This window comes from Phoca vitulina, unplaced genomic scaffold (genome assembly GCF_004348235.1).
Source record: "Phoca vitulina isolate PV1807 unplaced genomic scaffold, GSC_HSeal_1.0 scaffold2, whole genome shotgun sequence".
NCBI classification, from domain to species: domain Eukaryota; kingdom Metazoa; phylum Chordata; class Mammalia; order Carnivora; family Phocidae; genus Phoca; species Phoca vitulina.
The window spans coordinates 19,628,099-19,653,888 of NW_022589705.1; the positions used below are offsets into that span (position 1 = coordinate 19,628,099).

The following is a 25,790-nucleotide window of genomic DNA, read 5'->3' on the forward strand; positions in this document are numbered from 1 at the left end:
CGGAGCAAGCCAGGAAAAAGAATTACTCTAACCAGAACTCCTGAAGAAGTTGAAAATATGTTCTATGGGCAGACAACACTGCAGACCCAACTTAGGAATGTAATAAAATTAAAAAAAAAAAAAAAAAAAAAAGCAGTTCCTAAGGAGCACAGCCAACTGACTGTACACTTACTAGGCATGACTACAATGGAATCCGGCATACAGTAAATTATAACTACGCCCCTAAACCAAAGTTTCATCTTTGTAAATGTTTTCCAGGCAAAAGGCTGAGTTGCCTTGATATCCAGCCACACCAACAACCTTAAAAGCATTCCTAAGAGACTTAATATATACTTATATCAAGAAAACTAGTAGACTGTTAAAACAGCTGTACCAAGAATATTCTTATCCTCTAGTCCTTTCAAATAACATGACAAATACTACATATCATGAATCATTCAACTGGGGAGCTATATCCACACACAGGCACACTGTGGAGATATTGAGGGGTTTTGGTTCCAGACAACCACAATAAAGAGAATATTGCAATAAAGTGGGTCAAATGAATTTTTTAGTTTCCCAGTGCATAGAAAAGTCATGTTTACACTAAACTATAGTCTATTAAGTGTGCAGTAGCATTATGTCTAGAAAAGGTACAGTACATACCCTAATTACAAAACACTTTTTTGCTAAAAAATGGTAACCATCATCAGAGCTTTCAGTGAGTTGTAATCTTTTTGCTGGTGGAGGGTTTTGCCACCATGTTGATGGTTGCTGACTGGTCAGGGTGGTGGCTGCTGAAGGCTGGGGAAGCTGTGACAATTTCTTAAAATAAGACAGCAGTGAAGTTTGCTGCAAACATTGACTCTTCCTTTCATGAACAATTTCTCTGTAGCGTGTGATGCTGTTTGATAACACTTTACCCACAGTAGAACTTCTTTCAAAATTGGAGTCGGTCCTCTCAAACCCTGCTGCTGCTTTATCAACTAAGTTGATATAATACTCTAAATTCCTTGTTATCATTTCAACCATCTTCACAGCATCTTCACCAGGATTAGATTCCAGCTCAGGAAACCACTGTCTTTGCTCATCTGTGAGAAGCAGCTCCTCAGCTGTGGAAGTTCGATCATGAGATCGCAGCCGTCCAGACGCATGTTCAGGCTCCCCTGCTGCTTCTAGTCCTCTCGCTGTTTCCACCCCATCTGCAGTTCCTTCCTCCGCTGGAGTCCTGAGCCCCCCAAGTCACCCATGAGGGCTGGAATCAACTTCTTCCAGACTCCTGTTCATGTTGATATTGTGACCTCTTCCCATGAATACAAGTGTTCCTAACGTCATGTAGAATGGTAAGTCCTTTCCAGAAGGTTTTCAATGGACTTTGCCCAGATCCATTGGAGGAATCACTATCTGTGGCAACTCTATAGCCTTATGAAATGTATTTCTTAAATTAAGGACTTAAGGAGTAGAAATCACTCCTTGATCCATGGGCTGCAGAATGGATGTTGTGTTAGCAGGCATGAGAACAACATTAATCTCATTGTGCAGCTCCATCAGAGCTCCTGGGTGACCAGGTGCATTGTCAATGAGCAGGCATATTTTGAAAAGAACTTTTTTTCTGAGAAGGAGGTCTCAACAGTGGGCTTAAAATATTCAGTAAACCATGTTGTAAACAGATGTGCTGTCATCCAGGCTTTGTTGTTCCATTTATGAAGCACAGGCAGAGTAGATTTGTAATTCTTAAGGGCTCTAGGGTTTTCAGAATGGTAAATGAGCACTGGCTTCAACTTATAAAGTCACCAGCTGTATTAGTCCCTAACAACAGAGTCAGCCTGTCTTTTGAAGCTTTAAAGCCAGGCATTCACTTCTTTCCAGCTATGAAAGCCGTAGATGGCATCTTCTTCCAATAGAAAGTTGTTTCTTCTACATTGAAAATCTGTTGTTGAGTGTAGCCACCCTCATTAATGATCTGAGCTCGATCTTCTGGATACCTTGCTGCAGCTTCTCCATCAGCACTTGCTGCTTCACCTTGCACTTTTATATTATGGAGATGGCTTCTTTCCTTAAACTTCACTAACCAACCTCTGCTAGCTTCAAACTTTTCTCCTGCAGCTTCCTCACCTCTCTCAGCCTTCACAGAATTGAAGAGTTAGGGCTCTGGCTTAGGCTTTGGGTTAAGGGAATATTGTGGCTGGTTTGATCTTCTATCCAGACCGCTAAAATTTTCTCCATATCAATAATAAGACTGTTTCATTTTTACCATTCATGTGTTCACTGGAGTAACACTTTTAAATTCCTTTAAGAACTTTTCCTTTGCATTCACAACTTGGCTGTTTGGTGCAAGGGGCGTACCTTTTGGAATATCTTGACTTCCGACATGCTTCCTCGTTAAGCTTAATCATTTCTAGCTTCTCCTTTAAAGTGAGAGACATGCAACTCTTCCTTTCACTTGAACACTTGGAGGCTACTGTAGCGTTATTAATTGGCCTAATTTTAATATTGTTGTGTCTCAGGAAATAGGGAGGCTCAAGGAAAAGGAGAGCGACAGGGGAACAACTAGTGAGTGGAACAGCCAGAGCACACACAACATTTATGTATTAAGTTCCCCATCTCATACGGGTGCTGTTCGTGGAACCCCAAAACAAATTACAATAACAACATCAAAGATCACTGATCACAGGTCAGGAACAAATATAATAATAGTTAAAAAGTCTGAAATATTGCAAGAATTTCCAAAATGTGACACAGAGACACAAAGTGAGCAAATACTGTTAGGAAAATGGTGCCAAGAGACTTGCCTGACACACGGTTACCACAGACTTTCAACTGGTAAAAAAAAAAATGCAATATTTGCAAAGCCTGCAATAAAGGAAACAACAATAGAATGAGTAAGCCTGTAACACAGCATTTAAGAGACAATACCAAAATTCTGGTAGCACTCTTGACAGTAACTAAAAAACATACGGGAACATATATATGTTTGTGAGTCTCTGAAGATCTCATTACAAATTGCAAACCAGATGCATCTACAACTTAAAAACATTAATCTTATGTACCATAACAGCAAATACTGAAATTCTGTACGGGACAGGGACTGTGCCTTAGCACCATATACTTACATTACTTCATTTAATCCTGTCAACAACATGATGGGAAGTAAGTGCAATTATCATCATCTGCATCTTACAGATAAGCTTGTGGCATAGGGTGATAATAATTCTCCCCAACTCACTTATCTCAACTGGCAGAGTCAAGACTCAATCACCGCTACCATCACCACCAGCCATATGCACACACAAAAAGCACCCAGTGTAGAAGCTTTACTTCATTTTACAAATGTTCACTGAATGTCAACCATGTGTCAGGCACTGGGCTGGGGCTGCAACAGCAGCCGAGATGGCAGGCTTCCTGGGCTCGTATGAAGCCCACACTTTAATTAAGCGGGAGGGCTTGAGATAATAAACAAGTAAACATAGAGAAAAAACAAGAAAATTCCAGATTTGAATAAGTATTGATAAACAAGGTTATAAATTCCAAAAAAAAAGTGGGGTGGGTTGCTGGGGTAACACTGAAAGGGAGAAAGAGGAACGCTCCTGATAGAGCTATCGGGGAAGGTGTCTTTCAGGAGGTAATATTGAAAAGGAGGCAGTCATGAAAAACACTGAGGGAAAAGGATTCCAGTCTGGAGAGCCAATGAAGCCTATGACAGGAAAGGACTCAGAATGCTGGAGGGACCAGAAAGGTGGCAAATGGCGGGAACACAGGCTTTGGTGAAGGTCTAAACAACAAAAAACTCATTTTAACATTTACTGTGTCAGAATTGTAAGTATTCACATTTTCATCTTATAGGTCTTGAAAAAAGGGAAGGGAGAACTCCCTGATAAATGACTGTTGCACCTAAAAATCCAAAAGTGAGACATTTGTTGTACACTAGAGGTTTTTAAGGATCTGTATGGTCTTACTCAGACTATCATGAGCATTAGCCAATTGGAGATTAATAATCATGATGTTTTTCTATTTGTCTCAATTATGCTCCTTACCTAGTGAAAAAATTTCTTTTTTGTACTTAATACCCCATGGGGAAAAAATGTTTTTCCTTATTCAGAGAGGTCCAACATGCCATTTGCCTCTAGCTTTGCCACAAGACCACTGTGGGAGATGGTATGATTGTTCCCAGTGGCCCTCTGTCTTCCTATGAGAGCATTATATCTCCTGGTCAACTGCCAGGTAACTTTCAGTGCCTCCTTATAGAAGGAAAAGAGTCTCCCACCACAATGGATTTGATCATTGACTTAGTTTGGATAATGGCATGTGTCTGGGCAGATGTGGAAGCCACTGCCCGTTTCCACCAGTGCTCCTATTCTTCTCCCTCTGCCAGAGGAATGACATGTCCCAGTTAGGGGTCTCTCCTTCAGTCTTGACCCCAAAATGAAGAAGACATGTGAAACAGACTCAAAACTTGGGACAGACTCATAGCTCAGTTACAGTTGACAGATTCATGAAAAAGAAATAAGCCTTTATTGTAGTTAAGTCACTGAGATCTTGTTGCTTATATTACAGCATAATTAGTGAAAGCTGATGAAAATATTATTCAATGTTCAATTAAACATATAAATATATACTTATATATGTGTGTATTAACACGCACACTTAACTTTCTCAGAGTTAGTACAAAAGAACAAAATCTCTAATTTTGAAGATTTTTTTCTTTTTTAAAAGATTTTATTTATTTATTTATTTGACAGAGAGAGACACAGGGAGAGAGGGAACACAAGCAGGGGGAGTGGGAGAGGGAGAAGCAGGCTTCCTGCTGAGCAGGGAGCTTGATGCAGGGCTCGATCCCAGGACCCTGGGATCATGACCTGAGCTGAAGGCAGATGCTTAACAGACTGAGCCACCCAGGCGCCCCTAATTTTGAAGATTCTTATACAAAGAGTTTGCCATTTGCTTTTGGTCACACATAATAAGGCCTTCATTTCAACATTAAACAGAACTTCTATTCCTAACATTTCATTTAAAATGATTAAGCTCTGTTTTTCATTTCAAAATAAAAACTTTATTTCTTATACCAAAAAATTAAAGCCATGACTAAAAAAATAAAATTACAAGAAAAATGAACCTAAAAATATTATACTAATTAAATGAAAGAAACCATACACAAAAGACCACATATTGTCTGATTCCATTTATATGAAATTTCCTGAAAAGGCAAATCTGCAGAGACAGAAAATAGTAGATTAGTGGTTGTCCACGGGTGGGAGTGAAAACAGAGATTAATTGTAAATGACGTGATGGATTTTTGGGGGGTATAAAAATGTTCCAAAACTGGTTTACAGGGATGGCTATGCAACTCAGTAAATTTAATTTAAAAAAAATCACCTCTGGGTGAAGTTTATAGTATATAAATTATACCTCAGTGAAGTTACCTTAAAAACAATAAAAAAGAGTATGTCATACCAAAGCATTTTTAAAATAAAAAAAATACATAAGCATATATATAATTATTTCAGTTTTAATTTTAAAAACTACTGGTTTAACCTTCTGTTCTGTTTTATCGTAAGTGCATTTTGCTGATTTTTTATGTCAGTATTTGCTAATAAATTTGATTTCCTGATTCTATCCTTTTTTATTAATACTACAGGTAACAACACTGTGTTATCCAGCATGACTGGTATATGCAGTGTCAGAGTTAATAAAATATTCAATTTAAAACTGAGAAAATCTTTCAAGCATATAACTTTTCACTTGCTTATTGAGAAAACTTTAACATACATTCCTAAAGTGAGTAACTATGAAAATTTACTTTAACTTTTAGTCTTATATCCTGTTTGGAAAATGTGGGATACAAATAAATATAAGAATAAAATAAACTTTGAAGACTACAACCACATAGCTATTGAATCTGTGTTTCTTTTTGATCACACTAGCCATTTGTAAAAATGTAGCAGGTTATCAGTTAAGAGTTATACGAGAGCATCCTATCAGAACCTCAAGGATGCAGAAATAAAATTGCATGTAAACTTTATTAAGTATTTTTTAGAGTATATTATGTTCAAATCTGGTGCCCTTTGACATCATTTTCCCAAAATATTTTTAATAATATTCTCCATTGTCATGGATCAATAAATAAATACTGTTGTCTGCATAAAAACCTTTCCTAAAGGTTCTCATGGATTTTTACTTTTGGCTATACAACATCCAATCCCCTTTCCAAATATAACATTGACTACAGTTTCTGCTAGTGCTTATCCCTTTCTGCACCTGCCATCTCCAGCCTTCACATCTACTTTGTGAGTACCTAATTGTGCTTCCTTCCTTTCCTGCTGTAATTAGTTTCCATTGCTTGCAACCAAGCTTTTTGATTGAGATAGGAGCTATTAGCTCTAAAAGTTATTTTTCCTAGCAAAAGAAGGTTCTTAAGTGATTCCCTTGGGGTTGTTGGGGGTTTTAGTTGTTGTTGTTGTCTTGTTGTTGTTTTGTTTTTTGTTTTGTGTTTATTTCTTCTAATACAATTCAAAAAGGAGATTTTGTCCAGATTGACATTCAACATAGCTCTGTGTCATCCAGCAATAACATTTATTCACCACTTATTAAGACCAATTTGTTTTAATTCTATTTGGTTTGGTATCCTGATAGGAAGGACCAACACAATACAAATTTAATTTACTGAAAACAGATCACTAGCAAATTACTGTAATAATTGGGTCTATACATAGGAAAAAAGTCATAGGCCATATCATTCATTAACATATTTATCCCATAAATATTTAAAGTTCCTACTCCTCTACCATCAAGAAGTTTAATCTATTGGAGATAGACAAGCTATCAAAGTTTTACAGATGAGAAGTAAATACCTATTCATAAGGTAATGTAGTAAGTATTACAAGATTCAAAACAGCATTATGGGAAGCGTAGAGTGGAGAAATTAATTCTAGCTGAAGAATGAAGAAGCTCTTAGGTAAGAGGTAGTTTTACATTAGGCCATAAGAAACAGAAAGGAATTTGCTTTGTCAACCCAACAATAATTACACAGAGGTAGAAAAATTAGAAGCAAGCTCATGTAGTGGCAAGTGAACCAACCTAGATCAGTGCTTCTAGTCAGTACTTTTCAAACTCTAAGGTGCAAACAAATCAATACGGACTCGTGGTAACATACAGATTGATTCATCTGGCCTGGAAAGTGGGTTCTGAGACTGCATTGCTAACGAGCTCCCAGGTGATGCAACAGATTCATGGACTCAGCAGAGTAAGGCTGTAGAGGACAGAGTGGTGAGGCGGAAGAGCCGCAAGCAGCCTGATCAAGCATCTTGAATGGCAAAATGTGACCATACGATCAGAACTGTGTGCTCTGGAAACATCGGTGTGCTTGTGAGCACGTGGGATAGACTAGAGGCAGAAGAGAAGAGACTGAGACTTTAAGAGACTATTTTAATGGTTCTCAGAGACTATTTTAATGGTTCTCAATCTCTTTAATGGTAACTGTATAACAACTCTGATGGTAGCAGTGGGAACAGAAGAAGGCATGGATTCTGGAGATACCAAGAAGATAAAACTGATGGGGACTTCTTAGATATGTTGGACACATGGAGAGTGAGTGAAAGGGATAATAAATAGAAAGTAACACTAAGCATTTTATCCTGGCTATCTAAGAAGTTGTCACATCATTAGCAGACAATTAAATGGAAACCATAACCAATGTGGGAAGAGAAGTATAAAAACTAGGGAATGGTAGAAGATAAGTTGATTTGGGAATTAAGTTGAAGAGACAAGTAGGATCATCTAATTAAGACTTTCCACTGCTCTTATAGTTAGATTTAGTGTAAGTTAAAATTCCACTTGTAACAGCCTCTTAATAGTGCAAAGGGACAGTCCAATTGCCACACCCTCCTCTCCTCTGGGACAGTTAGTCATCCAGCTTGCGCTCGAACATTTTTAGTGACAGAATTCATGACCATGCTGAGCAATCCTTTTCATTTTGGAACTTTCACTTAGAAAATTCTTCCATAAATTGACCTAAAACTTGTCTCCCCATATTTTTGACCTAGCAATTCTAGTTTCACCCTTCAAAACTACAACCATCTAATCAACCTAAATCAAAATAACTCTTCATAAAGAATTAACCCAAGTCTTTTCCAAGCTAAACTACTTTTTGTTCTTCCCCAGCCTTTCTTCATGGGCCATGGTTGCCAAAACATATCATTGGTGAAACCCCTTTGTTTATTCTCCTTCACAATGGCAAATGTGTGGCAAGACTGTTGCTGGGCAGCCCTCCCCACTGCTCATGCTAGTGGAAAACAGTGTAGACGGATCCAAGCCTTCTTTCTGCTGAGCCCAGAGATCTCACGCTCAACCTCAACACAGCATTCCAAAAAATCAATAACAAGGCACTGGCGTCTGCAGATGAGATAACATCCCTTTGACATTTTCTGATATAATCGATTCCCCTTTAAAATACAGAGAATGCGAGGCAACTCGGCGCAGTCAGCTGGGCATCTGACTCTTGTTTTCAGCTCAGGTCATGGTCTAGGGGGTCGTGGGATTGACCCCGCATCGGGCTCTGCGCTCCCCTCTCCCTCTGCCCCTCCTGCTCATGTGCATGTGCTCTCTCTCTCTAAACTAAATAAGCACATCTTTAAAAAAAAAATAAAGGGGCGCCTGGGTGGCTCAGTCATTGAGCGTCTGACTTCAGCTCAGGTCATGATCCCAGGGTCCTGGGATCGAGCCCCGCATCGGGCTCCCTGCTCTGCGGGAAGCCTGCTTCTCCCTCTCCCACTCCCCCTGCTTGTGTTCCCTCTCTCACTGTGTCTCTCTCTGTCAAATAAATAAATAAAATCTTTAAAAAAATAAAAATAAAAAAATAAAAAAATAAAATAAAAATAAAATAAAATACAGAGGATGGAATGAAATTTCGGAAGTGGCATGGACAAATCAGAGTACAGTACAATTAATACTCCATATGACCTTGAAAATATGGTGCTTGTTTAGATTCAGTATCACGTCATTTGTGTACATTGATCTTTCAGTCACTGAAAACCACTAGGAATGTTTGTACATAGAATGGTCCATACAAGGTCTCCCTAAACTTACTCTGAAATTTCCTTATATATTTAAATTCTATTGTTGACCATATATACTCACTCATAAGGAGATCTTGAGGATTTTTTAATCTTCTTTCTACTTCACTCCACCTCCTCCTCTGGCAGGAATATGAGAATACTCAACATATAACAGGGCAATGATGGTAGATGATGGAACTTCAGTAGGGTAAATGTCCTACTTTCCTCTGTTTTATGGGTTCCTCTTTTTTTAACCATCAAAATGGTAACACCCACTGAGGCAGGATCAGGATACAGACCGGGAAAGGAGAACACATGACCTGACTGCTGTAATCCTGCATTCTAGATTTTAAGTGAGTTGGACAACTGAGCATATACACACAAATATTCACATACATTCACGCTCGCACACTATACACACACACAATACATACATAATCCATGCACGCACACACTGCACATATATGTAAGCACATATGTGTGTGCATATGTTGTGTATGATGCATGTGTGTATTTTATATATTTCAGTGCGGATCACCAAGGGAACTACTCATTCATTCAAGAATACTTCTTGAGTAACCATAAGTCAAGCCTGTAATGAAATAAAGATTTGTTTAGTCTTCTACTGCTCAAACTGATAGCCACTAGCCACAGACGGCTACTTATATTTAAATGTAAATTAATTAAATACAACTAAAAGGTCAGTTCCTCCAATGTACTAGCCGCATTTCACGTGCTCACAAGCCACCTGTGGCGAGTGGCTGCTACTGTAGACAGGCAGATACAGAACATGTCCATTGTTGCACTTCTTTTTGGACAACAGAATCCTATGGCTGTGTAGAGCTGATCAACAGTCAAGAGTGTTTACTAAAGGCCAGGAACTATTCACAAGCTCTTTATATATAGTAACTCATTTCATTTTCATATTTATTATCTGCCCTCATTTTCCAGATGAAGAATCTGAGGCATTGAGAGGTTAAGTAATTTGCCCAAGGAACAAAGCTATCAAGCGGTGGAGCCAGGATTTCCAATACAGACATTTCTTACATATCAGCTCCGAACAGTACAGTGTCCCACTGGACAAAGCACAGCCTGCACCGCCTTTTATCATCTAGCCCTGGAAGCTGCACGGTATCATTTCCACCAGACCTTACTGGTGAGGCAGTCACAATCCCAGCCAGATTCAAGGAGGCGGCAGAGATCCCACCTCTAATTAGGAAGGTGGCAGGTCACTGTATAGAAGAGCCTATGGGATAGGAGATAGAGATGTGGTTATCTTTATCCAAAGCTACTTGCCACACTTTGGTACTATGTATTATGCTGGTTATTCTTTATTTCCACTCCCAACCTCCCAGCTCCCAGCATCTACTCTTGGGGTGGATGACATCACCTGAGCCGCTTGCCCAGGGCAGGTCACAAGCAGGAGATCCAAGCGCAGCAGAAGAGGAGCTCAGGGAATATCCTATTTCTTCCTTGCTTTGGCACCACGTTTCTGGCAGGGGTACACTTCTACAGACATCTCTCTGTATATACAGCTCCTGTGCAAGTGGCCCCTTCGCTACAGGTCCAGTTCTCACTGCATTCCAGCAACACCGTATCTATTTCTCTTCCCATTAAACTCTGGGTACTAATGGCTTTTTTGCCTCTGCAAGTTTCTAAGTACCTCAGTGTCCCTTGTGTGTTCCTGAACCCTGCCCCAAATCCTGTAAGTAGTTCTTGCACTAAACATTCTTCATTTAAGTCATCGGAGAGAATTCTGATTCTTAACAGGGCCATGACTGATACAGGCACACAATAGGAACTCAATAGAGACAGTTCAGGGAACAAATATGAAAAATTAATAACCAAACTTCCAATATCTTCTACTAAGTATCTGATATAATTATTGAATAGTACAATTATGTCCCTCCACTATGTCGGGATTGACAGAGATCCAATATATAGGAGCTGGATGTCTCAACAACTATATTCTTCTTTCGAAAGTAACCTTTTTTGCAAATGAGTGATTCTTTCAAAAGCATTGTTCAAATAAACATGCTCATTGTTATATTTCTGATTTACCACAGAACTATTTTCTATCACTGTTATAAAACCAGATCACCTCTTTCTTTCCAAAGTGTTTATAAACAAAATACTAAATAGTTCCATAGGTTTGATAGCTTTGCTGGAGATTGAAATTTTGCCTGCCTATACCTTCCAGAACTTCTTTTTGCCCATTATATTAAAAAAAGAATTTTTTTTTTTTTTTTAGTTTTGGTGCACCATGCTCATCTCCTCAAACATGACTAGCAGTGATGAGGATAATTATATCTGTAGATCCCCTGTTTATCTTAGATGATACAGATCTTATTTTATGGTCCTGAATACCTTTTAAAAAGACCAATAACAATATCTATCATTTACCGAGTACCAGATAAGTACCCCACTGCTTTACCGTGACCTAGTTACCTTAGTTATGTTTCAGTTGCTCCTCCTTCTACACATTACAGTATTTAATAAAAATAAAGGCTAGTTATTTTAACATTTCCAAAAAAGAACTTTTTTTCTTTTTTTTTAATATAGAGAAACCGGACTCTTTTCTCTAAATTTTTTGCAAGCCACGCGTCATTTTGGCCCGGTCCTAACACTATTCTTACACTAACGTTATAATTTTTATCCTTTTTCTTTTTTCTGTTTTTGAATCGTTGGTCATGTTCCCCTACCTTCCAACATCTATATTTACTCTTTTAAGTCAATAACCTCTGCATTCCCTATGGTCTCTTGAGATTTGGTATCAATTTCCTCTCACTGGATTACCTGAAAACTCCGAAAAATACTGTTTTGTTTCCCATCTCTCCTGATTTATATTGCCATTTAGAGTCTCTGTCACATCTTCCACCTGGACTCCAAGACTGAATCATGTCTTTCTTTTTTCCAAATACCCAGCACAGTATCTTACACAAAAAGATTTAACATGTATTTGCCATGCGCTTGTAAGGTATTGTGGGAAGAAAAGAATTAATAATAAGCCAAAGATTCTACTCTTTAAAAAGCTTCTGGAGGAGATTATGATATATATTCACAAATAATCTAAGGGAAGAAGGAATGACAAATGTAAGCTGAATATTAAGGTAGGGGATCTCAAAGTACTAAAGGGTAGCAATAGTATACTTTAGAAGTAATTGTTGAAAGTATCCCAGGGAAACTGGTCAGTGGGAGAGGTCTACAGAGGAGCTGGCTAAAAAGGGAGTGGTAGAGAGAGCAGTCCAAATGGAGAGGACTTTCTTAAATCTGCTTGTCTAACTAACTGTGGTTAATGGTTGTAAAATTCAACTTATAAGCAGGCAGCTGACTTAAATTTTTTCCAAGTATTTTCAGACTCTAACCAACATTACATCTTTACCTTAATCTACGTGGCCAGTCTCTGTAAAAGTGGTTCTTAACATTTTCCTAAGGGTCCAACACACGTAGTTATAAAGCACTAACAGGTAGTGTGCATCCAGGTGTGTGGAGCTGAAGCTTACATCCTTTTAAAAAGAATCCAAACTTAACAAAACAAAATTAGATAGAAAAACAAATGTCGATTTAGAATGAGAAAAGAGATCTCAACAACTCTTCTCCGGAGACTTGGAGATCTAGATTCCTTTCTTCTGAGATAGCTTTAGGCAATTTACCAGAAATGCTAACTTAGAAATGCTTCTGGTTGCAATCTGTCATTCCCTTCCCACCTAGAACATCTAGAATTCCCAGTAACTCTCAACATTTCCAGAGGCCTAAGCACATAAACATCTGAAGCTTCAATTTCATTAGCTTCATCTTAGATCTGCCTCTGACAACAGGGGCTAATTAAAACAATGATTCTTAAGAGGGGACTGGGACACTTAGAATCCGGGGAAAGAGAAAGCACGGGACTAGGTTAAAACAATCCTAGTTGATACACAACTGCCACTCCCAACCAACACTCTCCCTCCCCCAGGCTGGAAGTTTCACAATGCAGAGCCCTACACTAATTAATGCAAAGACTAATAGTATCTTAGAAGGCAATGTGAGGGATAGGCCAATTGTCCCCGATCTGAACATAAAGTATGTGTGGAATATAAAACAGCAGTGTTAATTTTTTACAAGCGAACATAAAATAATTCCATTGTTTTACAATTTAAACACATTGAAAGGTCAAATAACTTTCTCAAGAGCACAAAACTGTTACTCTGTCTGAACATCTAGAATCCGATTGTGCCTACCATTCCATTTAATCCTAAAGGGAGAAAGGAGCTTTCATATTCCTCTTTGGGGTCAGAGTATGCTTGTTCAGTTTGTAACTTCAGTTCGCTCTCCCAGAGTATAGCAGTGGTTAGGTAGGTCGCTTTCCCTAACACCTCAAGGTAACAGCTAACTACTGCACAGGCTTATTAATTAATACAGCAGCAACGTTAAGAAACTGGGTTGACATTTTAACAGCCCTGCAAGAAAGGTATTTTTCTTTTCCAAAAAGAAATTACAACCAGCAGTTGTACAGGCACCACAAGTCTACCGCTAACCTGAGTCAATTTCTCTCCAACTCTACTGCAAGTTAGGAGGGCCCTTTCGTCCTGATTTTCCCCGGGGAAAGGAAAAACGAAAGCGGCTGGCGGTGGGTTGGGAGGCAGTAGCTCACTGAAAAATCCTCAACTCCGCAGCGGAGGAGCTTCCTGTTGGACACACAGGACCCGTTTGCTCCTCAAGAGGGGATTCCCTTGCCACCTAGTCTCACGGGCTTGAGGCTCACCTCCGGTGTCAGTCAGCCCAGTCTTAAACCCACAGTCAGTACCACTAAATCAGGAATAATTTCTCTCGACTAGGGTGATCTCTCTCCCAGAGCTCTGGGCTGGCTGCGCCCGAAAAGAAGCGGCCAGGGCGGGGGCTCTCTCGGGCCACCGCCTCCCGGGTTCGGAAACTGTCCGGAGGAGGCGTCCGCGTCAGACAAGAACCGAGAAAGAGAAAAAAGGGGGTAAAAAAATCACAACTTTGCCGACTCCACAAAGCCACGGCCGTGCCGAATGGAGGGTCAAAGTGCAGAGGAGGGCGCGGTTGCGGTTCGCGGCCCGGCCGGGACGCAGCCCGGGGTGCGGCGAGCCGCCTGGCGGGGTTGGGCGCCCGGGGAGACCCCACCCACCTCCAGCTCGGAGCCTCCGCCGGGGCCGGGCGAGCGCACTGGGGGCGGCCGCCGCGCCACGGTGCCAACTCCTGGAGTTGACTTGGAACTTTCTCGGGACGCGCCGCCGCCGCCCTCACCTTACTGAACACCTCCAGGTCGTCCTCGTCCTCGTCCAGATCCAGCACCTCGGCCTGCAGCAGGGCAGAGGAGCCGCTGCTGCCCAGGAGGGGGGCGTCGACCCCCGGGCTCTCCCCCGTGGCGCCCCCAGCCGGGAGGCCGGAGGAGCGCGCCTGAGATGCCAGGCGCTCGCCCTCCATCCCGACAGTGCGCGCCCGGCCCGCCGCCGCTGCCAGCCCGGCTCCCCCGAGCGTGCCCATTGGCTCCCGCGCATCCTGCACCTCCCGGGCCGGCCCCGCTCCAGCCCCTCGCCCGCTGCGCAGACGCGGAACTGCCGGGGCCAGCGCGGGGCCGGCTCGTCCCCACCTGGCCTGGGGCCTGCCGGAGACGCGGGAGTGGGGCTCGCGGGCCCTGGCTAGGGTGGGGAAAGGGCTGCTGTCGGCTGGAGGAAAGCCGAGCACGCGAAGGTACGAGGAGGGCGTCCCCGCAATGCCCTGGCTCGGGGACTGCCGAGCGTGGGTTTCCGCGGCGGCGGGGGTCTGGGCATAAGCGACAGAGCGAACCGTCAACTTCGGGGGACCCACAACGAGGCTGGAAGGCAGCCGACCCATCCTGCCGAGAGAAAAAGCCAGTACTGTATTTCCTGTATTTTAAATGGTTGTCTTTCTTTTTGGTTGTGGTTTTGGAGTCCGTCTTTTACTAAGGCTAATGCAAAAATAAAAGACCTGAAAATCTCCCTCTGTTTTTGTAATTGATTTTTGACCCAGTGACCGGACTGTGTGGTCATCTCACTGTCAAGCCAGGGAAGTTGGATTTAAAAACTCTTTTCAGCCACTTTAAAATGTGCCTTTACTTCTGGAAGTCTTCCTGAAGTTAATGAGCAGGAACATTTCTAAGAGCCGAGGACAAAGAGCAGGACTGGACCTCGCCACCAAGAAATAATCTTCAATCTTTGCGCTGCCAATGCCAAGCTACAATTAGTTCTCACTGCTTAATATTAAAAAAAAAAAAAAAAATCTAAGTTCCAAAAAAAGGAAAATTGAACACAAATTGATATATTTTGGGACTATCTTCATGTTTTATTATTTAACTCCCCTCAGTCCCAGCCAGCTCTTTTCTCCATCGGCCCTGGAAAGAATGTCTAATAAGTTTGCACATAGGCAGGGAGGAGGCTATGTCAGAGACTTGACTCCCTGCAAAATATTTAACCCAATGTTCAGAGTTCTTAACTTAATGAAATTGAAAGATAGATAGATAGATAGATATAAAATATTTGGGGAATTAGAGCATTTCTCTACTTCTGATTAGAGGACATGGCCTTAATAATATGTTCCCTCTTAACCATTCAGATGTACCTCCCATTGCTTTCGGTTCACATATGCTCTTCCTAAGTCAGGCTGGTCAGCTGCCCTGTGAATATACAGTCTTCTTCCTACACTTTTTGGTTCCTGTATCCAGAATACCATCTCCTGCTCATCCTTCAGGAATTAACTATAGTCCTATCTCTTTCTGGAAGACTTTCCAAGTCAACACCTCCTGTTCCCAATTTAGCATTTAATTTTATGCCATCTTATAGATTGTATTTATTTCATGTAAATGCCTTATATTTCTTAGCAAACTTTAACATTTAAAGGTTAGTGTTCACATTATTTATTAATAAGCCACAGTGTCAGATATACTCACTTAAAAAGGCTCTGTGCTAATGTCTAAAAGGAATACAAGTTATTAAAAGTCTATTTTTTTTTCCTCTCTAAGCTCATTCTGGCTAGTGAGAGATTCAAGGGTTTCTAACTGCAACCTGAACCAGGAAATTCTTAAGGATACCGTGACTCACACAGTTGCCAGAAAGCATAGAGACAGGCTCAGAAAATGGGCAGAACAAACCGGGACTACATAGCTTGGATCACAGCCAAAACCATGCCACAGAGCTAATGTGCAGACCTTGCAGCCGCCATTGCTGAACCCAGGATGCCGCTGACACTGATGTCACTGGACTCAGGGTGCTGTCACCAAGGGCCACATCACAGCAGCCTCTGAGAAGTACCTCTCTTAGTGCCACAAAAATGCCCCACAGTCCTCTTTCTCAGTGTTAGTAGTTCTAGTTGCAAAACCCCCGAGGAAAGATCTACTTGACCCACCTGGCCAAATCCCACAGAGATTTCTAAGGCAAAGAATTTTCTAAACATAGAAAGGCCATATTGATGCTGGTCAGAAGATTACAAAAAAAAATCCCTACCACTAGAATTCACTCCTTTGACTGCCTAACATTAATATCATGTTTCTTCACATACTGTCTCCCCCTGACCTCCATTCCTGCTGAGTATACTTCAGCTATGGCTCAAGCACTTGGGAATATAGTACTGAGCTCCCCAAAGGAAGAAAACCCAAACCTATTCATTACTGGGGCAGCTCCAAGTCTAATATGTCCATTCCTCCTGCAGTTCTACAATCCTGTTGATATTTTGCAACTTATGGACTAAATTTTTGAATTTAATTACCAAAATGCCAGGCCTGCTTATTCAATGGCATGAAAAATCCTAAACTGCCACATAACAGTCTAAGCTTACCATTAAGTGGGATCATCAGTGGGTTCTTTAATGGAAGAATTCTCATTTGGATACCAAAGCCTATAAACCAGCATGGCTCAAAATTTTAAGTACAGGTGTAATATTAAGAGGAGGCCTACCCAGTCCTGTCCCTTGGTTTCTGGACTCTTTTTCTGATTATAGGAGAAATAGCATCATATATTAAATTTTGTTTCTGAGAACGTACAACTTGTCAAAAACCTTCCTCTCTCTCACCCTTTCCAGTTGGGATCTCCTGAGACCATAACTGAGTCTTTAATGTTACATTCAGCCATCCATAAAGTTAGCTGTTTCTGGTAATGGGGTTCATGATACGACAGGTCACCCCTTGGGCATTGCCCAATGGCTTTGTTTCTTTTGCTGGAAGATGATTTAATTGATTAGAAAAAAAATGTTATGTGTAAAATCTGATGGGAAAGCAACCAGTCAGTGAGTTCATGGATGATCATGTTGGGAGAAACTGAGCAGGAAAAGCAAACCCAATATACCTTTGTGATTAAGGACAAATCATGGCATCCTCCAGATGGGTATCAGGGGTGGACCAGAAGTAGCTGATGCTGTGGGGAGATGAACACTTAGCCATGGAAGTAGCCAGTTGTCCTTTAGTGTGTGGGAAATCCATGCTGTTAAGCTGGTGCATAGCATACATCATCCCCACCATCATGGCCATAGAAAAAGCATAGGAGTGCCTGGCAAAGCAATAGTATTAGCATCCACAGAACAAGAATTCTTATCAAACATACTGTTTGATCATGTAAATTCATCAAATGGAGTTTTGGGAAAACATTGCCATGGGCTACAAATAGGCTTTTATTCTGGGACCATTCCAAGAGGCCACATACATTTTCTCAAACCTCCTTGACTTCTGGATCCTACCTTGTTCCTTCTAAGTCCCACCCAACAACCCTTCAGCCCGTGTCCTTGGAGCAATATAGAATCTTCATCCCAGCCTCTCTCCTTTGAAGCCTAGTGGACATTGTTATATACCATGGGGAGGATTTCTCTATTCCATCGTCCTTTTTCACAGCAGTACACCGATTCCAGAATATGATAAAGAACCATCTGCAACCCAGATCTGAAATTTTTACCCCTTAGTTAACTGTTCAAATGGAGTTCCCTGTGAGATCCTAACAGTATGCCTGTTGGTAGCAAGAGCCAAATGCTCATGCAATGTATGCTTTTAGGACTATTTTTATATATACCATTTCCACATGAGTATGGTTGGCTGAGGGCTTATCTAATTTTATGGGTTTTTTGTCAGTATATTGTTAATAATTATTTTGTTAATAATTTCATGATGAGCTGCTCAGGTCACATAGTCACATGATGTCCCACGCTTAGGTATTTAGTATTTGTCAAAACCCCATAGCAAGCCAAGGGCTGGTTTCCTAAATGAAAAAAGAGGACATGTTTTGCCTTAAAACTTGATGTTTTTTATTCTCTTTCAGAACTTGTCACAGATTCCAGAGAGCATCCTGTTTCTACAGGCTCATCAATAATATTGTCAATAGTAGCTAATTGGTACCTCCTTTGAGTCTGACAATGTTATTAGTACATTATGTATGTTCACTCATTTAATTCTCAAAAACACCTTATGAGAGGTGCTATTATTAACATCCCCATTTTATAGATGAGGAAACTGATGAACAGAGAGGTTTAGTAACTTATCCAAGGTAAGTAGTAAGTGGTAAATAATTTACAGCTCACTGAAAGACAGTGTTATATATGTTGCCTTAAAAAAATTAAAAAGAGGAATTATAAGGATATTTTGGGATTCTTGGTTCTTGAGAGAATGAGACTAAACATTTCAGCTGACGCTCTGCATGCCCCCAGGGTGGGGTGATAGGATTGGCCTCTATAATCTAAAAGTTTGAATTAAAGAATAATGGAAGTGAAAATTTGTAAAATATGCACTCAATAACAAAACTTTTCTCCATCAGCCTGGGCTCCGTGTGAGAAAGATATCTACTCCCCCCCCAAATCCTAACCATAGTTCAGGAAGTCACACTTCAAAAAATTCCAAGTGTCCCTGGGTTAATGATATATACCTGGAACCTCTGGCACAACCAAACACAAAATCTCTCTTCAAAACACTTCTGACAGAGTTTCTACAGATAAAACTCTACTGTAGATGAGATCAGTGTTAATCCATGAGATTAAAAATGTTCAAGGAAACCACCTACCATGTACCAGAATCACTATATAAAGCTATTAAAAGGATTAGAGCCTAGAGAACTTTAAGCAGTACACAAAAATATAAATTATTTAATAAATAAAAAGAATGAAAATAACTACAAGATGCTATAAAAATAGCTAAGAATTGAGAAATGAAAAATACAGTTATTGTGCTGATGGTTAATTTTTTGCCTCTTCACTCCATATCAACTCTTGTTGCCTGCTCCGGAATGATGGTGCTGGGCCTTGTCAATATTTCTGTTTTGCCACCTGGCATGATGTCAAGCCTTGTCAGTAGAGCGCCTGGAGGAGCACTGGAGGAGGAAGGATTTTCCTCTTCCTGTTTCTGGTATGCTATCTTACCAGTGTCCTGTGGAGAGCTATTTTTCCTCCTTTGTTCAGCCCCTACATAGTTTCTCTAGTGTAAGTTTCCTTCAGGGCACAGCTTTGATGGTGTTTTACCCACTACCAAACTCATACGACTGTGGTGGCATAGTCTAGAGACCCAGACATTGTGAGCCTGCCCCCAGCCTAGGTTGCCACAACCCATACCCTCTCCTCAGTCCCAGGCATGGACATACACCCAGGGGCACTGGAGGTCTGCCATCCCCTGACCTTTGTCCTGCACCCAGCCCAGAGCTGACCCAGTCTGAACTGAACATGGAAGTGCACTAGACTCCTGAAGAGGAGGACCTCTTAAGCTCCTGACTCCAACAGTGTCCAGCAGCCTCTCTTGGTGCCTAACAAGTTCTAAGGCTTAGCACTTCCCAGAGGGTAGATTTCCAGCAGGTTCCACTAATGAAGCACATTGCTGACTTCTCCATTCAGGAAGCCAGTGTGGTACTCTTTCCATTGATATCTGGATCTTAGCCCTAACAGTGGAGGACATTTTCTTGGGTACTTATCTCAACCCTAGGGGTAGTGGTCACATCTTTCTCTGCTATTGTTACTTTAGAATTCTTTGAAACACTCCTTACTCCAATCCCTTTCTAATAAAGCTTTATATTAAACTTTCCCTTTTTAAATGATGGTGGGGTCCCATCTCCTGACCGGACCTTGAACAATATAGAATTCGTACTAGGAATGGTCCTAGGAGATAGACCTACAAAAATGGCATTCTGGGACTCTCCGTACAACGAGGTGACCGAGGAAAAAATAACCCTGAGCCTGATCTACAGATGAATGTTCGTGATCTGCTAGTAGCTAGTAGCACCTCAAAGTAGCAGCTGCAGCACCATGGCCCCACTCAAGGGTGAACCTGAGGAACAGTGGTGAAGGAAAATCCTCCTAGTGGCCAACACTTCAGGCATGAAATGTGGTCAACTACTACATCTGGAGTGAGAAATGTCCAGAAATGTAGGTCTGTATTAATTCATAAGTAGTTGTAAATGGTTTGGTCAGATGGTTAAAGACTTGGAAAGAATATTGGAAAACTGATGAAAAGGGAGCTTAGGGAAGAAAGATGTCAATGGACTTTCCGTAGGGGCACAGGCTGTGACAATATTAGTGAATGTGAAATGTCTACTAAAAGACCTCTACTGCAGAGGAGGTTCTTAACGATCAGGTGGAAAAACTGTAGACTCCAGGAATGTCAATCATCCTTTCTCCCTAACCATCACATTCCTTACTTAATGGGCCTGTGAACTTAAGTAGCAATGGTGGCAGGAATGGAATCTATGCATGAGTTTGATAACATGGACATCCCTTTACCAAAGCTGACCTGACTAGTGTTGCTGACCTGACTAGTGACTAATCTGCCAACAGCACAAACCAACATTGAATCCTCAATATGGCACCATTTGGGGGATATGTGACAGCAAGCCAGTCATTGGTGGCAAGCTGATTACACTGGATATATGCCTTCATGGAGTAGGTAGAGATTCATCCTCATTGAAACAGAAATTCTAGATGAGTTTTCCTTTCCTGCCATTGTTTTTGCCAACATCACCACTGATGAGTTCACAGAGTATCTTATTCACCATTGTGGCATTCCATATAGCATTCCATCTGATCAAAATGAAAAAATTCATGGGGCGCTTGGGTGGCTCAGTCGTTAAGCGTCTGCCTTCGGCTCAGGTCATGATCCCAGGGTCCTGGGATCGAGCCCCGCATCGGGCTCCCTGCTCCGCGGGAAGCCTGCTTCTCCCTCTCCCACTCCCCCTGCTTATGTTCCCTCTCTCGCTGTGTCTCTCTCTGTCAAATAAATGAATAAAATCTTTAAAAAAAAAATGAAAAAATTCATTTCACAGCAAAGGAAATCATAAGCTCATGTACATGGAATCAACTATTCTTACCATATACCCCGTAACCTATATGCTTTCCATGCCATCTCTTCTGGCCCAAAAGTGACTCATGTCTCTTTTGTTCACAACAAATTGGCCAGAACTGGTCATGTGGCTTCATCTAACCCCAAGGAGGTCATGAAGTACAATCATATGTTCAATAGGCAGAGGGTCAAAAATACTTGATGAATAGCACAAATGACAGTTACAACCTATGTGTGGTTAATTCTAGGTAATTAACATGAGGCAAAAACAAGGTGATGGAAAGCAATAACCCAAGTCTGTGATTAATACCCATTTATTCTGTAAGTGTACAGTTCTTTAAAGAGAATTCCTTACTGGCTTAAAAAATTCAAGCAAGTATTTTAAATTATTAGCTTCAATTTTCTCATCTAAAAAGTGGGGATAATTAGTATATACTTCAAAGGCTATGAGGATCAAAGAAACTAATAGATGTGAAATAATTTGTGAAATAAAGACAAATACAAATCTTAATTGTTTCATTACTATTAATATTATTAATGTAAGCAGTAGCATATGATTGCCATATTTTCTCCATAATTTCATTTAGACACCCAAGTAGTAATGTCTGGGTTAGTTCCCATAATGTAACATGATGCTTTGCAGTTTGATTAGAATATATGGGTTTGGTTTTTGTTTTTAAGGTCTCCCTTACTTTTAAGGAACACTGGCAATTCCAAGTCCTCAGTCATTTATTGTGACAAAGAAACAAATAAATGTGTTAGAATAATAAGGCAACATGATTTTAAACATCTTTAACTCATCAAAACCCAAAGGACATGGATTATGCATGTAATTCCATGACCGATAATGGCCTGCTTTTCTGTTGAATGTAAAGCAATGATCCTCCTATCAGGAAAGCTAGGAATTATTTTCATTGAAAACAGGAAACAAATTTACTATCTAACATAACTAGAAATACAGAGGTAAGAGGCATAAGAAGGCAGGCATTGTAAGATAATTGTTCAATAATTGTTACCTAATTAATTGGATGAATGAACTGATATAGAAACAGCTTACTATTGCCAAACTTGTTTTTAGAATGTTGATGTTTTGAGGAGCCTGGGGGCTCAGTCGGTTAAGTGTCTGACTTCAGTTCAGGTCACTATCTCAGGGTCCTAGGACTGAGCCCCATGTGGGGCTCCCTGCTCCATCTCTCTCACCATCTCCCTCTGCATGCCCTCCTCTGTCGCCACTCCTGCTCACTTTCTCTCTCTCTCAAAAAAATAAAATCTTTTTTTTATTTTTATTTTTTTATTCTTTTTTTTTTTTTTCTATTTGACAGAGAGAAAGAGAATACAAGCAGAGGGAGTGGCAGGCAGAGGGAGAGGGAGAAGCAGGCTCCCTGCTCAGCAGGGAGCCCAATGTGAGGCTCGATCCCAGGACCCCGGGATCATGACCTGAGCCAAAGGCAGACGCCTAACATCTGAGCCATCCAGGTGCCCCTAAAATCTTAAAAATAAATAAATAAAATGTTGATGTTTTAACAAATGTTCAGTTTCTCAGGTCTACCATACTCCTTTTCTATGGACAGACCCATTAGACAGATCATTGGTATCATGGAATTTCATTTAAGTGGTACCTAGTATAATGGGAATTTATCTCCAGTTCATTTTAATTCTAGAAGAAAAGTTCATTTGAAGATATTTGCTTTAAGGAAACTTCAGAAAAAATTTTCCAATAAGTTATATGTCCTTGGTAATTTTTTTAAAGATTTATTTATTTATTTTAGAGAGAGAGAGAAAGAAAGAGAGTGCAAGAACAAGTGGGGAGAGGGGCAGAAGGAGAGAATCTCAAGCTGACTCCCCACTGTGTACAGAGCCCGAGGCAGGGCTTGATCTCAGGGTCCTGTGATTGTGACCTGAGCTGAAATCAAGAGTCAGACGCTTAACTCACTGAGCCACCCAGGTGCCTCATGCGCTTGGTAATGCTTTTAAATGAAGGAGTTATGGAACATAGAGATGCCATATCTTAAAAGTGAGACTTAGATATTTTCTTTCTCTTTTTACAAATTAATAGCTTTATTGAGATATAATTCATATACCATATAATGCACCCATTTAAATTATAAAAGTCAATGGTTTTTATATATTCACATATTGGACATTTCCATCACTCCCAGAAAGAAGCCCCTACACCCATTAGCAAGCACTCCCATTTATCCCCAGCCCCCAGCCCACGGCAACTACTAATGTACTTTTTGTCACTATGGATTTGCCTAGTTCTGCACATTTCATATAAGTGGAATCATATAATAGTATTAAATCTATCCATGAACATGGAGTATCTTTCCATTTATTTAAGTCTTCTTTAATTTCTTTGAAAATGTTTAATAGTTTTTAGCAGTAAGTTTGCATTTCTCTTATTAAATTTACTTCTAGATATTTTATTCTTTATTATACTACCATAAATGGAATTATGTTCTTAATTTTATTTACAGATTTTTCATTGCTATTGTATAGAATTATGATTGGGTTTTTTACTTAATTAATTTATTTATTTTAATTTTTATTTATTTACTTACTTATTTTGAGAGGGAGAGGGAGAGAGAAAATCTTAAGAAGGCTCCAAGCTCAGCACAGAGCCTGATGCCGGACTTGATCTCACAACCCTGAGATCATGACCTGAGCCAAAATCAAGAGTCAGATGCTTAACTGAACCACCCAGGCACCCAAGTTCTTTTTATTTTGATCTTGTGCCTTATAACCTTGCTTAACTTGATTATTCGGTTTAATATTTTTTAGTGAATTCTTCAAGATCTCCAATATGCACAATCAAGTAATCTTCAAATTGTGATAGTTTCACATCTTTGTTTCCGGTATAGTTGCCTTTTATTTCATTTGCTTGCTGTATTAGTCAGGGTTCTCCAGAGGAACAGAACCAATTATATAATGAGTAATTGGCTACACAGTTATGGAAGCTGACAAGACTTAAGATCTGCTATCAGCACAGTGGAGTTCCAGAAGAGCCCCTGGTGTAGTTCCAGTCTGAAGATCAACAGGCTCAAGACACAGAAGGAACCAGCATTCCAGTTCAAGTCCAAAAGCAGGAAAAAGCCAGTGTCCCAGCTTGAAGACTGTCAGGCAGGAGTTCCATCTTACTCAACCTTTTTTTTTTTTTTTTAAGTCCTTCAACTGATTGGATAAGACCTACTCACATTAGGGAGAGCAATCTGCTTTACTCAGTATACCAATTCAAATGTAATCTCATCCAGAAACACCCTCACAGAAACATCCAGAATAATGTTAAAGTTAACATCTAGACATGCCGTAGCCCAGTCAGACACATAAAATTAACCATCACAAGTTCACTCCTTGTCAATTTGGCACCCATTCACATCCCTCTCTTTTTTTTTAAGATTTTATTTATTTATTAGAGAGAGAGAGCACACAAGTGGAGGGGAGGGGCAAGGGAGAGGGAGAAGCATGCTCCCCACTCAGCAGGGAGCCCGATACACGCTCTATCCCAGAACCCTGGGATCATGACCTGAGCTGAAGGCAGACACTTAACTGACTGAGCCACCCAAGTGTCCCCCAATTCACATCTCTTTAAGCCATACTTCATATCCAAATCAAGAAATAACAAGGTCATAATGCCACCCAGCATGATACAACTATCTTGCATACAACCAAAAATGCCCCTCTCCTGGAAGAAGACGTAAAGTTCTTGGGTGATGTTTACTCTTTTCCTTGATATTCCATGACCTAAATACTATGATGTAAAACTAACAATGCTTAACTACTATGACATAAAGTCAATACATCTTATGTTATATGATAAGGGAATAAGAGAGGAAAGAAATGTGCTATGTTGAGCACTGTGAATTGTGCAAGACTGTTGAATCACAGATCTGTACCTCTGAAACAAATAATACATTATATGTTAAAAAAAAAAAAAAAGAAGAAGATAGCAGGAGGGGAAGAATGAAGTGGGGGAAATTGGAGGGGGAGATGAACCATGAGAGACGATGGACTCTGAAAAACAAACTGAGGGTTCTAGAGGGGAGGGGGTTGGGAGGATGGGTTAGCCTGGTGATGGGTATTAAAGAGGGCACGTTCTGCATGGAGCACTGGGTGTTATATGCAAACAATGAATCATGGAACACTACATCAAAAACTAATGATGTGATGTATGGTGATTAACATAACATAATAAAAAAAAAATGCCCCTCTCCTGGAAGAAGAGGTAAAGTTCTTGGGTGATGTTTACTCTTTTCCTTGATATTCCATGACCTAAATACTATGATGTAAAACTAACAATGCTTAACTACTATGATATAAAATTAATACATCTTATGTTATATGATAAGGGAATAAGAGAAGAAAGAAATGGCAAACATCTTTGTTCCTTTCATATGTGTATATACATGCACACGCATACACACATACAGAAATATATCCATAACAAAACAAGGAATAAGGATGAAATACTCATGACAATTAGAGTCCTCATTTCTGTAATAGATGAT

The 25,790-nt window shown here is 40.4% G+C and overlaps 1 protein-coding gene across 3 annotated transcripts in view; it reads right to left on the reverse strand.

Annotated features, from left to right (window-relative positions):
* Positions 1–25,790, reverse strand: part of SNX7 (sorting nexin 7) — a 675,036-nt gene that overhangs the window by 110,972 nt on the left and 538,274 nt on the right. For 2 of the 3 annotated variants that reach the window (XM_032422982.1, XM_032422971.1), the window contains exon 1: positions 14,280–14,514. The exons of the other annotated variant lie outside the window; for it this stretch is intronic. In XM_032422982.1, the coding sequence (XP_032278873.1) occupies positions 14,280–14,459 (180 nt within the window). In that variant the 5' untranslated portion in view covers positions 14,460–14,514. Of the gene's footprint in view, positions 1–14,279; positions 14,515–25,790 lie in introns of those variants that run through there. 3 annotated transcript variants of the gene reach the window in all.